General features: G+C 37.4%; 2 protein-coding genes across 1 annotated transcript in view; one reads left to right on the top strand and one right to left on the bottom strand.

The window, feature by feature from the left end:
• Erich1 (glutamate-rich 1) overlaps positions 1–19,252 on the bottom strand; it is a gene marked incomplete at its 5' end in the record, with an annotated part of 52,793,804 nt that overhangs the window by 43,101,407 nt on the left and 9,673,145 nt on the right.
• Glra3 (glycine receptor, alpha 3) overlaps positions 1–19,252 on the top strand; it is a 648,639-nt gene that overhangs the window by 594,405 nt on the left and 34,982 nt on the right. Inside the window, exons 6-7 of the mRNA NM_053724.5 lie at positions 7,775–7,912; positions 10,377–10,591. Of these exons, the coding sequence (NP_446176.4) occupies positions 7,775–7,912; positions 10,377–10,591 (353 nt within the window). The remainder of the gene's footprint in view (positions 1–7,774; positions 7,913–10,376; positions 10,592–19,252) is intronic.

The raw sequence follows: 19,252 nt of genomic DNA, 5'->3' as shown, positions 1-19,252 counted from the left end.
AACAGCCATGTTCACATTCACTTAGGCTCCTCCTTGCTAATCAGAGTAATAACAGCCATGTTCACATTCACTTAGGCTCCTCCTTGCTAATCAGAGTAATAACAGCCATGTTCACATTCACTTAGGCTCCTCCTTGCTAATCAGAGTAATAACAGCCATGTTCACATTCACTTAGGCTCCTCCTTGCTAATCAGAGTAATAACAGCCATGTTCACATTCACTTAGGCTCCTCCTTGCTAATCAGAGTAATAACAGCCATGTTCACATTCACTTAGGCTCCTCCTTGCTAATCAGAGTAATAACAGCCATGTTCACATTCACTTAGGCTCCTCCTTGCTAATCAGAGTAATAACAGCCATGTTCACATTCACTTAGGCTCCTCCTTGCTAATCAGAGTAATAACAGCCATGTTCACATTCACTTAGGCTCCTCCTTGCTAATCAATCAGAGTAATAACAGCCATGTTCACATTCACTTAGGCTCCTCCTTGCTAATCAATCAGAGTAATAACAGCCATGTTCACATTCACTTAGGCTCCTCCTTGCTAATCAATCAGAGTAATAACAGCCATGTTCACATTCACTTAGGCTCCTCCTTGCTAATCAGAGTAATAACAGCCATGTTCACATTCACTTAGGCTCCTCCTTGCTAATCAGAGTAATAACAGCCATGTTCACATTCACTTAGGCTCCTCCTTGCTAATCAGAGTAATAACAGCCATGTTCACATTCACTTAGGCTCCTCCTTGCTAATCAGAGTAATAACAGCCATGTTCACATTCACTTGGGCTCCTCCTTGCTAATCAGAGTAATAACAGCCATGTTCACATTCACTTGGGCTCCTCCTTGCTAATCAGAGTAATAACAGCCATGTTCACATTCACTTAGGCTCCTCCTTGCTAATCAGAGTAATAACAGCCATGTTCACATTCACTTAGGCTCCTCCTTGCTAATCAGAGTAATAACAGCCATGTTCACATTCACTTAGGCTCCTCCTTGCTAATCAGAGTAATAACAGCCATGTTCACATTCACTTAGGCTCCTCCTTGCTAATCAGAGTAATAACAGCCATATTCACATTCACTTAGGCTCCTCCTTGCTAATCAGAGTAATAACAGCCATGTTCACATTCACTTAGGCTCCTCCTTGCTAATCAGAGTAATAACAGCCATGTTCACATTCACTTAGGCTCCTCCTTGCTAATCAGAGTAATAACAGCCATGTTCACATTCACTTAGGCTCCTCCTTGCTAATCAGAGTAATAACAGCCATGTTCACATTCACTTAGGCTCCTCCTTGCTAATCAGAGTAATAACAGCCATGTTCACATTCACTTAGGCTCCTCCTTGCTAATCAGAGTAATAACAGCCATGTTCACATTCACTTAGGCTCCTCCTTGCTAATCAGAGTAATAACAGCCATGTTCACATTCACTTAGGCTCCTCCTTGCTAATCAGAGTAATAACAGCCATGTTCACATTCACTTAGGCTCCTCCTTGCTAATCAGAGTAATAACAGCCATGTTCACATTCACTTAGGCTCCTCCTTGCTAATCAGAGTAATAACAGCCATGTTCACATTCACTTAGGCTCCTCCTTGCTAATCAGAGTAATAACAGCCATGTTCACATTCACTTAGGCTCCTCCTTGCTAATCAGAGTAATAACAGCCATGTTCACATTCACTTAGGCTCCTCCTTGCTAATCAGAGTAATAACAGCCATGTTCACATTCACTTAGGCTCCTCCTTGCTAATCAGAGTAATAACAGCCATGTTCACATTCACTTAGGCTCCTCCTTGCTAATCAATCAGAGTAATAACAGCCATGTTCACATTCACTTAGGCTCCTCCTTGCTAATCAATCAGAGTAATAACAGCCATGTTCACATTCACTTAGGCTCCTCCTTGCTAATCAATCAGAGTAATAACAGCCATGTTCACATTCACTTAGGCTCCTCCTTGCTAATAAATCAGAGTAATAACAGCCATGTTCACATTCACTTAGGCTCCTCCTTGCTAATCAGAGTAATAACAGCCATGTTCACATTCACTTAGGCTCCTCCTTGCTAATCAGAGTAATAACAGCCATGTTCACATTCACTTAGGCTCCTCCTTGCTAATCAGAGTAATAACAGCCATGTTCACATTCACTTAGGCTCCTCCTTGCTAATCAGAGTAATAACAGCCATGTTCACATTCACTTAGGCTCCTCCTTGCTAATCAGAGTAATAACAGCCATGTTCACATTCACTTAGGCTCCTCCTTGCTAATCAGAGTAATAACAGCCATGTTCACATTCACTTAGGCTCCTCCTTGCTAATCAGAGTAATAACAGCCATGTTCACATTCACTTAGGCTCCTCCTTGCTAATCAGAGTAATAACAGCATGTTCACATTCACTTAGGCTCCTCCTTGCTAATCAGAGTAATAACAGCCATGTTCACATTCACTTAGGCTCCTCCTTGCTAATCAGAGTAATAACAGCCATGTTCACATTCACTTAGGCTCCTCCTTGCTAATCAGAGTAATAACAGCCATGTTCACATTCACTTAGGCTCCTCCTTGCTAATCAGAGTAATAACAGCCATGTTCACATTCACTTAGGCTCCTCCTTGCTAATCAGAGTAATAACAGCCATGTTCACATTCACTTAGGCTCCTCCTTGCTAATCAGAGTAATAACAGCCATGTTCACATTCACTTAGGCTCCTCCTTGCTAATCAGAGTAATAACAGCCATGTTCACATTCACTTAGGCTCCTCCTTGCTAATCAGAGTAATAACAGCCATGTTCACATTCACTTAGGCTCCTCCTTGCTAATCAGAGTAATAACAGCCATGTTCACATTCACTTAGGCTCCTCCTTGCTAATCAGGGTAATAACAGCCATGTTCACATTCACTTAGGCTCCTCCTTGCTAATCAGAGTAATAACAGCCATGTTCACATTCACTTAGGCTCCTCCTTGCTAATCAGAGTAATAACAGCCATGTTCACATTCACTTAGGCTCCTCCTTGCTAATCAGAGTAATAACAGCCATGTTCACATTCACTTAGGCTCCTCCTTGCTAATCAGAGTAATAACAGCCATGTTCACATTCACTTAGGCTCCTCCTTGCTAATCAGAGTAATAACAGCCATGTTCACATTCACTTAGGCTCCTCCTTGCTAATCAGAGTAATAACAGCCATGTTCACATTCACTTAGGCTCCTCCTTGCTAATCAGAGTAATAACAGCCATGTTCACATTCACTTAGGCTCCTCCTTGCTAATCAGAGTAATAACAGCCATGTTCACATTCACTTAGGCTCCTCCTTGCTAATCAGAGTAATAACAGCCATGTTCACATTCACTTAGGCTCCTCCTTGCTAATCAGAGTAATAACAGCCATGTTCACATTCACTTAGGCTCCTCCTTGCTAATCAGAGTAATAACAGCCATGTTCACATTCACTTAGGCTCCTCCTTGCTAATCAGAGTAATAACAGCATGTTCACATTCACTTAGGCTCCTCCTTGCTAATCAGAGTAATAACAGCCATGTTCACATTCACTTAGGCTCCTCCTTGCTAATCAGAGTAATAACAGCCATGTTCACATTCACTTAGGCTCCTCCTTGCTAATCAGAGTAATAACAGCCATGTTCACATTCACTTAGGCTCCTCCTTGCTAATCAGAGTAATAACAGCCATGTTCACATTCACTTAGGCTCCTCCTTGCTAATCAGAGTAATAACAGCCATGTTCACATTCACTTAGGCTCCTCCTTGCTAATCAGAGTAATAACAGCCATGTTCACATTCACTTAGGCTCCTCCTTGCTAATCAGAGTAATAACAGCCATGTTCACATTCACTTAGGCTCCTCCTTGCTAATCAGAGTAATAACAGCCATGTTCACATTCACTTAGGCTCCTCCTTGCTAATCAGAGTAATAACAGCCATGTTCACATTCACTTAGGCTCCTCCTTGCTAATCAGAGTAATAACAGCCATGTTCACATTCACTTAGGCTCCTCCTTGCTAATCAATCAGAGTAATAACAGCCATGTTCACATTCACTTAGGCTCCTCCTTGCTAATCAATCAGAGTAATAACAGCCATGTTCACATTCACTTAGGCTCCTCCTTGCTAATCAATCAGAGTAATAACAGCCATGTTCACATTCACTTAGGCTCCTCCTTGCTAATAAATCAGAGTAATAACAGCCATGTTCACATTCACTTAGGCTCCTCCTTGCTAATCAGAGTAATAACAGCCATGTTCACATTCACTTAGGCTCCTCCTTGCTAATCAGAGTAATAACAGCCATGTTCACATTCACTTAGGCTCCTCCTTGCTAATCAGAGTAATAACAGCCATGTTCACATTCACTTAGGCTCCTCCTTGCTAATCAGAGTAATAACAGCCATGTTCACATTCACTTAGGCTCCTCCTTGCTAATCAGAGTAATAACAGCCATGTTCACATTCACTTAGGCTCCTCCTTGCTAATCAGAGTAATAACAGCCATGTTCACATTCACTTAGGCTCCTCCTTGCTAATCAGAGTAATAACAGCCATGTTCACATTCACTTAGGCTCCTCCTTGCTAATCAGAGTAATAACAGCATGTTCACATTCACTTAGGCTCCTCCTTGCTAATCAGAGTAATAACAGCCATGTTCACATTCACTTAGGCTCCTCCTTGCTAATCAGAGTAATAACAGCCATGTTCACATTCACTTAGGCTCCTCCTTGCTAATCAGAGTAATAACAGCCATGTTCACATTCACTTAGGCTCCTCCTTGCTAATCAGAGTAATAACAGCCATGTTCACATTCACTTAGGCTCCTCCTTGCTAATCAGAGTAATAACAGCCATGTTCACATTCACTTAGGCTCCTCCTTGCTAATCAGAGTAATAACAGCCATGTTCACATTCACTTAGGCTCCTCCTTGCTAATCAGAGTAATAACAGCCATGTTCACATTCACTTAGGCTCCTCCTTGCTAATCAGAGTAATAACAGCCATGTTCACATTCACTTAGGCTCCTCCTTGCTAATCAGAGTAATAACAGCCATGTTCACATTCACTTAGGCTCCTCCTTGCTAATCAGGGTAATAACAGCCATGTTCACATTCACTTAGGCTCCTCCTTGCTAATCAGAGTAATAACAGCCATGTTCACATTCACTTAGGCTCCTCCTTGCTAATCAGAGTAATAACAGCCATGTTCACATTCACTTAGGCTCCTCCTTGCTAATCAGAGTAATAACAGCCATGTTCACATTCACTTAGGCTCCTCCTTGCTAATCAGAGTAATAACAGCCATGTTCACATTCACTTAGGCTCCTCCTTGCTAATCAGAGTAATAACAGCCATGTTCACATTCACTTAGGCTCCTCCTTGCTAATCAGAGTAATAACAGCCATGTTCACATTCACTTAGGCTCCTCCTTGCTAATCAGAGTAATAACAGCCATGTTCACATTCACTTAGGCTCCTCCTTGCTAATCAGAGTAATAACAGCCATGTTCACATTCACTTAGGCTCCTCCTTGCTAATCAGAGTAATAACAGCCATGTTCACATTCACTTAGGCTCCTCCTTGCTAATCAGAGTAATAACAGCCATGTTCACATTCACTTAGGCTCCTCCTTGCTAATCAGAGTAATAACAGCCATGTTCACATTCACTTAGGCTCCTCCTTGCTAATCAGAGTAATAACAGCCATGTTCACATTCACTTAGGCTCCTCCTTGCTAATCAGAGTAATAACAGCATGTTCACATTCACTTAGGCTCCTCCTTGCTAATCAGAGTAATAACAGCATGTTCACATTCACTTAGGCTCCTCCTTGCTAATCAGAGTAATAACAGCCATGTTCACATTCACTTAGGCTCCTCCTTGCTAATCAGAGTAATAACAGCCATGTTCACATTCACTTAGGCTCCTCCTTGCTAATCAGAGTAATAACAGCCATGTTCACATTCACTTAGGCTCCTCCTTGCTAATCAGAGTAATAACAGCCATGTTCACATTCACTTAGGCTCCTCCTTGCTAATCAGAGTAATAACAGCCATGTTCACATTCACTTAGGCTCCTCCTTGCTAATCAGAGTAATAACAGCCATGTTCACATTCACTTAGGCTCCTCCTTGCTAATCAGAGTAATAACAGCCATGTTCACATTCACTTAGGCTCCTCCTTGCTAATCAGAGTAATAACAGCCATGTTCACATTCACTTAGGCTCCTCCTTGCTAATCAGAGTAATAACAGCCATGTTCACATTCACTTAGGCTCCTCCTTGCTAATCAGAGTAATAACAGCCATGTTCACATTCACTTAGGCTCCTCCTTGCTAATCAGAGTAATAACAGCCATGTTCACATTCACTTAGGCTCCTCCTTGCTAATCAGAGTAATAACAGCCATGTTCACATTCACTTAGGCTCCTCCTTGCTAATCAGGGTAATAACAGCCATGTTCACATTCACTTAGGCTCCTCCTTGCTAATCAGGGTAATAACAGCCATGTTCACATTCACTTAGGCTCCTCCTTGCTAATCAGAGTAATAACAGCCATGTTCACATTCACTTAGGCTCCTCCTTGCTAATCAGAGTAATAACAGCCATGTTCACATTCACTTAGGCTCCTCCTTGCTAATCAGAGTAATAACAGCCATGTTCACATTCACTTAGGCTCCTCCTTGCTAATCAATCAGAGTAATAACAGCCATGTTCACATTCACTTAGGCTCCTCCTTGCTAATCAGAGTAATAACAGCCATGTTCACATTCACTTAGGCTCCTCCTTGCTAATCAGAGTAATAACAGCCATGTTCACATTCACTTAGGCTCCTCCTTGCTAATCAGAGTAATAACAGCCATGTTCACATTCACTTAGGCTCCTCCTTGCTAATCAGAGTAATAACAGCCATGTTCACATTCACTTAGGCTCCTCCTTGCTAATCAGGGTAATAACAGCCATGTTCACATTCACTTAGGCTCCTCCTTGCTAATCAGAGTAATAACAGCCATGTTCACATTCACTTAGGCTCCTCCTTGCTAATCAGAGTAATAACAGCCATGTTCACATTCACTTAGGCTCCTCCTTGCTAATCAGAGTAATAACAGCCATGTTCACATTCACTTAGGCTCCTCTACTACAATAACACGGAAGCACAAATTCCATTATTTTTCATGTGACTTGGAAAAAACAAAATTCTGCTTATGTTGAGCCCCTCCAAAGAGAAATACAACACCTTAATGTAATAAAAGAAGCTGACTCGGTGAAGAATTCATTTGTAAAGACGATGCCGAACTATTCCATGTGTACTTTTTAATCATCTCTACCAAATAGAACTAGCAAGCTTGCATTTTAAGATTACCTTGCTCATGTGAGAAGCTGGAACAGAGAAGCAGGTAAATTATCTAAAGCAAGGGAAGCATCAAGCAATAAGCGTTTCCCCAGAGATAGTTATACTTTAACTCAGGTTCAAACCAGGGACTCTATGGCCTTATGGTGTAGTCTTAGAAATTAACATAGTAAAACAATATTAGAATTTCCTGAATTAATCCAAGAGCCTCTCATCTCCAAGAAAGAATAAATACTCCCTGTCATTTTGTGTTCTAAACCTATACATTGCTGCTGATAGACTTGTATGATATGGGATCAAATAATGCACTGTTCAACTGATTGACTCAAGGTCACACTGATCCTCTCATCCCATGTGACTGTACTGGAAGGTTTTTATTCCTTTTTTTGAATGTTTTCCTTTGGCTGTAAACATTTGTATAATATTTCATCTAGTTGGGTACACGATGAATGATCTCATTTTCGAATGGCAAGATGAAGCACCAGTACAAGTGGCTGAAGGACTCACTTTGCCTCAATTTCTGTTGAAAGAAGAAAAAGATTTGCGATACTGCACTAAACACTACAATACAGGTAAGGACAGAGAATTTTTCTCCATGCTTTTGACTTTCAATATAATGATTAAAATTATAATGTGTTGATTTTAACTGTTTTAGCTTATGAAGTATAAAATTAATCATTTCAAAACATATGAATTTTTCACTCATTTTGTCTGGTCATATGTGATTTTTATGAGGTGGAAAAAATTCTTGATGCTCAGTTTCACTTGAAAATTCTTTATGAAGCACCACATAAGTGGGTAAAATAATGATTATAAATGATTCTTTATTTCTATAGAAAAACAAATTAAACAATTTTTGGAAGTAAACACTCTATATGCTAACAAAAATACTTGTTTTAAATAATGACAATGTTTGACAAATCATGTATGCCAAAACCCTATTCTAATTTTCTATTTTCTTTTTCTTTTAATATTTTTATTAATTTTTGTTTTCACTTACTTCTTGAACTGACAGAAAAATCTTATGTTTCAAGTAGATACTATATTGAACAATGAACACCAAAAATTAAGAAACTCAGTGTGGTATTTGTACCCTTGTGAAATCTAATGACTTCACTTAACTGTTGTGGGTTATTCCCAAAAACCTTCTCAAACAACGATGCCACTTAACTGTCCACAACTCAAGTTTCCACTCAGAAAGATGCACATATGGCCTGATGCACAGATGCTCACATTAGCTGCTACTTTCAACATTTCATCACTGTGAAAGCATGATTCATCTTGGCCTCATCATTTTCCAGAACTGTGGGCTCAGTTACCATCCTATAAAGTCTTCAGTCTTCCTTATCTCCTTAACTAACTCACAATATCTGATTTTGTAAATTACCATATTCAATTCACAGGTGAAGGTTTTAGGTAATTTTTGAACAAGAACAAGGTTAACATCTCAGCATAAAATTAAAGAAGGCAAGTCAATAACATTGCCCTAGCTCATTTTTCTAAGGATAGATTTCTTTTAGGAAATGTTGAGAAGCGCTCTAGAGGTGGTAAATAGAATTGTCATCACAGAAGACCATAAATTTACTAGTTTAAAACAACAAAATTTCATTTCTCATAGCTCTAGTAGCTAAAGTTTTTTATTTTAAATTGGGTATTAACAAATTATGTTTTCTCTGGAGGCTCTGGGGAAGGTTCCTTGCCTGTCATCTTCTTAGCTACCTATTTCGGACAATTCTGGGCATTTCTTTTTTTTCTTTTATTGGTTATTTTCTTCATTTACATTTCAAATGTTTTCCCCTTTCCCTGTTTCCCGTCTGGCAATCCCCTACCCCATGCCCCTCTCCCTGCTTTACTTATAGAGACATCACTTTAGTTGCCATAGTTACATGCTGACCTCTGCATGCATCTGTGTCTTTGTAGCCAAGTATCCCTCATTCTATAAGGACAACAGTGATATTGGAATAAATTTGGACTTGATTGTGTCTTCATGCCAATCACTGGTTTATAAATAAAGTGAAATTCACAGATTCTCCAAGGATGTAAATTTTAGACACATTCAACATAGAACAATAGCTGACACTAAACATCATATCAGGGAGAATTTTGATGATACGGGTCAGGAGACTCATCTTAGCAGAAAGTATATTTGTATTCCTTGATATTGCAGCTCACATTTCTGACTACTTACCGCAAGCAATTACTTCAGTAGTAATTTTCTAGAAGACCTAGTTGTCTAATATTTATTTAATGCAGAAGATGAAAGTATGCCCAATGTATCAAGGCTCAAATTCTTATAGAAACATCTGGTAATGTCTCTATTCATATATGTGATTAATTTGTCTCATCTCTTAAACTTGGTTTTATGTTATTGCCCTAGCATGCAAGATTCCTACCTGTTTTTCAGTGTAGGGTCATATACCACATAATTCCATCTGCATGGGAAAGGAAAAATAACACACACACATACATACACACAAAATCCACTTTTGTAAATGCCTGGTGTTGCAACAAAATAAAATTATTGGTTAATTATTTTCACATATTTATTAATTACATATCTAGGTGTCAAGGCACATGCTTTTAATCCCAGTACTTGGTAAGTAAAAGCAAGATGATACCATAAGTTTGAGGCCAACTGGGATTAAATAGCAAGTTCCCAGGCCACTCAGTAGGAAGATCTACTCAGTGAGAAAAAAACATATATAGATATATATATAGAGAGAGATATATAGAGAGAGATATATAGATATAGATATATAATTGCAAATATCTCAAAGTTTACTTCAGGATTATTTGAACATGAAAATAGGATTACAAACTATTTTAGAAGAGTTCATTCCCTTGTCAAGTTGTTTCCAGATGCATAGAATAAAAAAATCAAAAAAACTAAACCAAATTTGAATATTTGGCTTAATGTTCCTTCACTTTAGTAGAAAAGTTCATATAATAAAATTGTTATTTCACTTAAGTCCTGTTTGATATCATAACAAAACTTGACTTTTCTTTAATTGTTGCATTCATTTTATGAACAATTAGGAAAGTTTACATGCATAGAAGTACGATTTCATCTTGAGCGGCAAATGGGCTACTACTTGATCCAGATGTACATTCCCAGCCTTCTGATTGTCATTCTGTCCTGGGTCTCATTCTGGATTAACATGGATGCAGCTCCGGCTCGGGTAGCGTTGGGTATCACCACTGTACTTACGATGACCACGCAGAGTTCTGGATCCCGGGCTTCTTTACCAAAGGTAAGTGTCCTGAGTGTCCAGTGTTTATGCATTGGAGCCCTACATGAAATGTTGATGTCACATTGATCAAGATCAATTAAGATATTTGCTATTCACTGTTGATTTTTTTAAAAGCACCAAATATTGCAAAATGAAGCTATAGGTAAAGGGAAGTATTCTATAAATCAATGATGCCTGCTAATCATGTAATGTATATAATGATTTCTTATTTATATATTTGCAGTCATCATAGGTACCATGGACTTTTTTGTATCTATATATTTAAATGTTTAAAATATATTGAAAAATTAATTAAATTGATCTGCATAGCAATTTTAAGTGCTGGTATAATGCATAGATATGTGTTCATATATGCACAGAGGTAACCTTTTCATACTATTTTCTTAATAGATGCTTAAAACATAAACTAATATACTGATAGCTGTATGTGTTGGTATTGCATTACTAAAACTACTTCCTTCCAGGAAAACCTTATAGCAATTACGCCCCATCAAGAAGTGCATCATATTTCCATAGTACTACAGCCATTCTGGTGAGCCTGACTTCCAGCTCTCAGCAGTTATAGGTCAATAGGCAAGAGTGTTTACCTAACTTAATAATTTGGATACATGTTAATCATCCAGAATTAAACTGTTTACTGTACAAAGACTGTGAAAACTTCAATACCTTTCTTAATGAAATAAACTGAAAGACAAGAGGTTTTGTTTTTCTATTGAAAAAGAAGAAAATAGAAAATTATTCTCTTCTTATAAGCCTATTTCTAAAAAGTATCTATTATTGGAAGAAACCATCTAAAGTTTCCAACACAATAACTTATACTTTTCTTATTTTTATTATAATAAAGTATTGTTAGCTTCTCAGAAATGTTTGATGCTGCACCTGCTACTTGACATAAATTATAAACGCACACACGATCCCCTGAGTGGTTTCTATGAATGAATTCTGTTTAATTAATTATGTAAAAATGTATGAGTAAATAAACTGATTAGAAGATAGTGTATCATTGCAAATGTTACAGAGAACAGGAAAAATTGATGCTCAATAAAGGTCAGTTTTCTCAGTAAGTATTAATTATCATCTTTTAAAAGTAAAGTTTCTCTTTATTTTTTATGAATATGGATTAATGCCACATTCACATTTTTATTGGCTCCAACCTCAAAATGAAATATCATTACATGCAAAAATAGAAAAAGTACATATGTTTACATTGAATTAACATCATAATTACCCTAATAGTATTTGAACAGAATATTCACATAGATCTCAAGTTTGTTATGCATTTTAATGGTTATCAGCACTAATCAGCAAAGTTTGTGATGGGTATATTTTATTATTATTATTGTTTTACACTCCAGACTTTATTTTCCTCCTGGTCCATCATCTGACTATTCTTCAGTCAGTATATCCCCTCACCCCCATCTCTACCAGGATATCCCCACCCCACCAGACCTTTAAAATCCCCGGTCCAGCAGTCTCATTAGGGTTAGTGCATCTTCTCTGACTGAACCCAGACCAGGGAATCTGTATATTTGTTGCGGGTCTCATATCAGCTGGTGTATGCTGCCTGGTTGGTGACCCAGTGTCTGAGAGATCTCAGGGGTCCAGGTTAGTTGAGGCTGCTGTTCCTCCTACAAGGTTGCCCTCCTCCTCAGCTCCTTCCAGCTTTTCCCTAATTCAACCAGAGGGGTCAACAGCTTCTGTCCATTGGTTGGGGGCAAATATCTGCATCTGACTCTTTCAGTTGCTTCTTGGGTCTTTCAGAGGGCAGTCCTGATATGTCCCTTTTTCTGAGCACTTCATAGCCTCAGTAATAGTGTCAGGCCTTAGGACTTCCTCTTGAGCTGGATCCCACATTGGAACTTTCGCTCGACCTTCTTTTCCTCAGGCTCTTCTCCATTTCCATCCCCGCAGTTCTTTTAGACAAGAACAATTATGGGTCAGAGTTTGACTGTGGGATAGCAACCCCTTCCCTCACTTCATGCTTCATGCCCTGTCTTTCTACAGGAGGTGGACTGGACAAGTTCCCTCTCCCCACTGTAGGGCATTTCGTCTAGGGTCAACCCCCCACCCCCACCCCACCTCGTTGAGAACTGAGAGCATTTCACCTCCTAGGTCTCTGGTATAATCTGAGGATCCTCCCAACCTCACACCTGCTGAGGTCACCTGTTTCCATTCTTTCTGCTGACCCTCAGGGCTTCAGTCTTTCCCCCCACCTCCACCCATGTTCCCAGATCTCCAGATCATGTTCCCTCTCCACCACTGCCCCTAGCACTTAATTGTAATTTTTAAATAGTCCAAATCAATTTTTATAACATATACCCCCTGTAATAATTTTAAACTTTCTTATATGTTTAATGTGATAATCAGTGCTTATGAGTTTGTATATGAATGTCCTGAGGAGTCTGGGTGATAGTAGAATCATGGGTCACAGTCAAATCGTTGGGAAATTTACCCACTTATCTTATTCCTCATCTATCCAGAAAGGAAAACTTGTTTGAGCCATATGTTATCAGCTAGAAAAAAAGGATGGAATATGTTTTATTTTATAAATTAATTGTTTTTATGAGGCACAAAAGAACAATGTTTAAGACTCAGGATGGGGCATGATTAGAAGAGTTGAAAAGTATGAGGGAAAAAATTCAAATTCAGAGGGCAAAACAGGGATATGAGTTTAAGGAAAATAGAAAGGTCAGTCTGAGACAGTTCATCATCTATAAACAACTAAAACAGAGATTGCTTAAAGGCATTGTTTTCATCAGGATTTCAATGAAAGGAGAAACTTTCAATCAGGAGTTCAACTATATTATACACACATACATTTATATTATACAACTCATTCTGATAATAAAGACAATGTCCCACAAGAAATTTAATTTTCTCCTATAGAGAGAATTCCAAAGCAGGTATGACATAAGACAATACTATCTGACATAGTATCTTGGACATTTTATAAATAAATAACAATAGACTCAAAATATTTAGTTAGGCATACTAGAATTCAGAGGAGCCAACTCATAACATCCATTATAAACAATAATCATTAACATACTAGATCAGACTATTCTAAAGAACAGAATATCTCTTTGAAATTAAAATTCAGATTGGAGGAGGGCCCTGTCTATTTGTTTGTTCTGGGAAGCAGATTCTGAAAACTCACCTGTGTATTTAGAAACTGTCACCTAAAAGTACAAATTCCCTTCTGCTCTTTGCATTCTCAAAGAGCTTACAAAAGTCAACCTTCGGACTGGGAAGTTGACCTTTTACCCCTGACACATCCCAGGAAGAAGAAAGCACTTTCAGTTCAGGAATTATAACAACACTGGATTATTAAATATAGAGAAAAACAATAAATCATTAATTTATGATACTTGCCTAGTGTTTTACCTCAGCTGTATACTAGTACATCTCCTATAGAATAAAAGAAGCTTAGAAATTACTAATCCATAAGAAGAAAGAATCTTAGAATATGTTTAAGTCATTCCTTAAGATTCCACTCTTACATGATCAATTGATTTGGCTTTTTCCAATGCTATGCTAAGTCAAGTACATCATATCCCAAAGACAGAAGAAACATGTGGTCCATTCCTGAGAATTTCAAAGTATTTTGCCCTTTAGAAAGTCCTACCTACTTCAATTGGTCAGAAAAGTTTCAAGATAGTTTATATTGATAAGCATTTCTTCACAGTGGAATTTATTGCAAATGAGCAAAAAAAAGTAGTAAAGATTATGGGGTCAAGTTGTTGACAGCATAATAGCCCTTGGTAATAACAAGATTTGTGAACCACAGTAGGGCAACCTGAAGAAATTTGAAAGATGAGTGACCATCATGACTCTATATGAAGATGAGAAAGCAGGGACCAGAACTCTGAGTTTTATTTAGTCCCTTTTATTATACACATGGTGGTCTTCCATCAGCAGAGATAAGGGTAGTAAATATTTTTGAGAATTTTAGAAGTGAAAAGGAGTGTGTTTATGAATGGCACATTGTAGAGCCAAAGAAAGGCAGAAATCACAGGTGGTATCCAGATGTGTGACAGGCAAGTCATTTGCAACATAGGATGAAGGAGAGGATGCTTATAGGCTTCCCCCCCAACCCCCCACCTTCATGAGACTGACACATGGACCTGACAAAGCATGAGAGCTCCAGGGCTTCTGACCAGGAACTCTAGACCTCTGATTTTGGTAGTTAAAGAGGGGCAGGAAAATAAACAAGACATGATTTTTTTCAAGAATTAATAAATGCCCAGAATAGGAAGAAAAAAATGAGGGGGAAAAGCATTCCAAGATTCCATTCTTACTTCTTATTTTTCCCTGGGTCCAACTCTAGCCATGTACAAAATAGGTCTATTTGCTTAAAGGCAAAACTCATCTACCCAATGTCTTTCTCTCAAATTCAAATTCCAACAATTGTGTCATCAGTTTTTCCAAATATGGAAATCCAATCTTCCTTCAGAGCAGTAAGTTTGAATCATGAAGAAGAGTTGGTCCTAGTCTCTAGTTATTTTAATTTACTATCTAGTTCAGATACGATCATCTAAAAACCTCTATTCTCTAAAGACTAATGATCAGTAATAGATATTTTTCTACCATACATCTGCATCCATCACCATGCAACCTCTGCAAGGGTAAGAAAATATCTGTATTGAAAGTTCAAAGTTCATCTAAATTCTAAGAACAAAATACTGAAAATTTTGACTTAAGTGTTGTCTTAGTTTTATTTATTGCAAAGTTTCTATGTAAATTAATAATACCAAATTCTTAGAGTCTTGTGACAATTTTTCTTCTACATGAGCTTTACCTTTGTCTAGTCCAGATTTGCCTGTGCTTGACTGAAAGAAAATGGTCTTGGGTTTAGACTGTCAAGCGGTTTGGTTGTCTTATCATATTGTAACTCTGGTTACCAGCCAAATGTCCCATGCAGTTCACTTGTGAGTATACAGTATCTAGAAAGCAAGCAGAAACAAAACACACACACACACACACACACACACACACACACACACAAAAAAAAAAAAACCCTTTGTTAAACATGGGCATATAATCCATTTCTGTTCTATCCCACAAATTATACCAAGTTCCATGGCCAAACCCAAAATCAATAGGACGGACAGTGCTTCCCATGCTCAAGGAAAATTTGCCAAAGAAAATAATGAAATGGTTTCAAGAAAATAATGCTATCTGCTAAAACATAGTGTCTTTTCTTAGACTACACTGTAGTTTATTCATTTTGGAAAATGATTTAAAGGGTGAGAAGGGATGGGCAGAGAGAGGGGAAGATTCTGTGTAGATTTCTCCCATTTTATCCCTACCACTCCAGCTATCTAATTTACAAAAAGCTGTTAACCATAAAAGGACAGAGAACACTTGAACATCTAAATAATTAAGCTTGTCAGAGGCTCAGAAGTCTCTAGCAGCACAAAGACTAAAGACTAAAGAGTATTTAAGGGTTTAGGGACAGTAGCTTGATTCCAGTGTTCAAGTTACAGTCCTATTTTTGCTGTTCAATCTGATTGTAAAAACCACCAGAAGTGTCCCGAGAAGAGGACAAAGCTTTATTTATATGTTTCCATTCTCAGAATCTAGCACTATATATGTGTCTATTAAGTATTACATGTACATTTAAACAACAAAAGCTTTTAAGTTGTATCCTCAATATTTTGTTTTTAAAAGCATTTTTATCTTTCTGTTGTACCATGAAACTTCAGTTGGATTATACTTTACTTCTGCTTCTCCATTTACTCTCTAGAGTACCACAAAAATTAATAAAACTGAATATAAAGTTTACATTTATCTCAAGTATAGTATAAGGAAAGCAGTGGATCTTAGAAAGTATAAAAATAAGTAAAGCTAAAATAAACTGAAAGTGAATCACTATATATATATACATATATATTACTTAGATTATATTGGCGTTCAGATAACTTGTGGGCTGTTTAAACTGAAAGAATAAAGGCTAAAAAAACAGAAGGAGTTATATTTACTGTTTTATTTTAATTAGAAAACACATACTCTTGATGGTATAAAACATACTCTGTGAATTTAAACAGTAAGTTATATATCTGTAGCTGAAGGAACCCCTACAGGTATTATACGGGGAAGCAAACCATGGGAAGTGTTTAGAATGAAAACCCAGGAGCAGATTGACTTGGGACCCAGGAGAAGCAGACTTCAAGGAGTATACTGCCAGGTGGGTTATTCCCAATGTATTTAAGCCTAGAATAACTTGGAATAAATGTTCCTCACTGTAATATAATTCCTGGTGCATAAGATGTGTAATTTTATTAAAACTCAACTAAGAGTATATATTATTTTTCCCAAGAATATAGATTCTAGAGATATGCCACCTACACTAGCTTAAGGGCCTAAGACTCTGACTTGGTCTTGATTCTGTAGATAGCACAGAGGTCATTTGGGCTATTAGCCACCTTTGGTCCTGGTTTAGGAGCTTGATATGGCCTGGCCTAGCAGATAACACAGTTCATTGGGCTCTTAGTCACCTCCAATCCTCAGCTTTTGGAGAGAAGAACAGGTTTTCATCTGTCCCATTGGAAAGACAATCCCCTGTGTTTAACATTCCTGGTTTCTCTAGAGACCTATGGATTTAAGGACCTTCATGTTATGTTCCTGACATGCAGCAATATAAATAAAGGAGCAAACAATATTCAGGTTTTGTTATTAACAGTGGAAAGACATTTCAGCAGGATTTTCTCCTTACTATTTAAACTCAAATTATAGTTAACTGATATTACTTCAATCAAGTTTGGAAAAAAATATGACATACATGAGTTTATTTTGGCCTTATTATTGTGATATAATCTCCTACACTGAATTTTCATTTGAATGTGACCAGTATAATAAATTAATTATTTAAGTTTTTACTTTAATAATATTAATGTTCCCTACATGCCAACTTTGGAAAAACGAGAGCAAAGAAAAACAAACAGAAAATGTTAGGAACATTTGCCCAAAACCTTCTCATTAAATATATATTATATATGCATATTAAGCTAAAAAGTGTTATTACTAATATAAGAATATCTTATGAATATAATTTCTACATTTTTAGATACGTCTTATAAGAAGATGAATTGATGGGTATTTTGATTGTACTTTCATCTTGCTGTATTTACTAGGCTTCATGAATCTTAATATATCTAAAATTAAAATTAATAAACATATACGCAGACCTACTTTATAACATTTTCAATTTATTTGTCTTTAATTCTGAGATTATAAAGTACAGCCTTTCCCACTTCCCTTTCCTCCATGCAAACCCATCGACACAACCTTGATCCCACTCCTTTTCAAATTCACAGACTTTTTTCATAGATTGCTATTTCATGCATACATGTATACAAACATATGTATGCATTTTTAAAATTAAGAGAGAATTCTCAAGTTTACGTTTTTACCGTAACTTCATGGTAAAACTAAATTTAAAAAGCAAAAACTTCATATGTAATTTTAGGATTATTTTTATCTAAAACTCTTCCCCCACACATAATACATAAACACACACACACACACACACACACACACACACACACACATTATATATATATGGTTCTGAGATATATATGTATGTGTGATATATATGTATGTGAGATATGTGTGTGTGTGTGTGTGTGTGTGTACGTGTGGTGTATGTGTGTGTCTGCATAGCTCAAAACCATATATGTAAACTTTCTAAATGATAAAAAGGTATGTGCAAGTATAATTCTGCTAAAAGAAAGACCTTGCTTCAAGGTTCAGTGCCTTTAGGGCCTTTATAGGTGAAATTCATCTCCACGATGCTAATTTGAAGTTGTAAAGAATGCTCTTAGACACCTGAGTAAAAGGAGTTGGGATGAACAATGATCAGAATAAGCAGGCATCTGCAGAATGCAAAATTTCCAGCATGTAAAGACTGGAGTGAGAAGTCACACTTAGTTGTACTTCAAGAGTAGGTCAAGAGTTACATTATGCATGCCAGGAAGTCTAATGGCATCCTCCCCAAAAACCATCTCCGGTGACACCTAGATTCATTTTCCCTTTTCATGTAAATGCTAAAAATCATTAGTTACAAGCTATTGGCAATATGAAAGTAAAACTCGGGCAACTGAAACTGGATTCAGAGGTAGCTGTGATCTTGGCAATCCTTTGTTCTTTCAATGTTTGTCCTTTCTTTAAACTTCTAGAAGAATGACCCATTTCACTAGAAACAAGGCAACCAAGGAAGGTAGGATTCTCTGCTGAATTTTATCTCTTAAACTGACAATCTTTATGTGCATAATGAATGCTGCATAGGAGCATAGTGGATTTACTATAGGTCTGTGTATAATCCAAATGAGTGGGGCTTTAGTGAGGCTGCTGAGAGTCACCCACCAGGGAGATGGTTAAAAACCCCAGCATGTCAAAGCTCTAAATATCTCTCTGTCATCCCTGCCTAGTGCTCACCTTTTGTAATTTCAATACCAACTCCATTTGCTTTAGGGATAACTTAAAGTACCATTTATTCTTTTTCTTTATTGAAATTATTTTGTCCCTGACCTTAGATAACATTCAGATTCATTTCAGAGAGATGTTTCCCTTATAAATATTACAAAATGTAAACTTTTATGCAGGATCTTGCATCCTGGTGAATAAGCAAAAGAAGTAAGTAAAATTCATAAAGGTCAGAAA

Source organism: Rattus norvegicus, chromosome 16 (genome assembly GCF_021556685.1).
Source record: "Rattus norvegicus strain SHRSP/BbbUtx chromosome 16, alternate assembly SHRSP_T2T, whole genome shotgun sequence".
Classification (NCBI taxonomy): domain Eukaryota; kingdom Metazoa; phylum Chordata; class Mammalia; order Rodentia; family Muridae; genus Rattus; species Rattus norvegicus.
The sequence above is the reverse complement of the archived record's forward strand: the minus strand, read 5'-3'. Positions and strand labels throughout refer to the sequence as shown.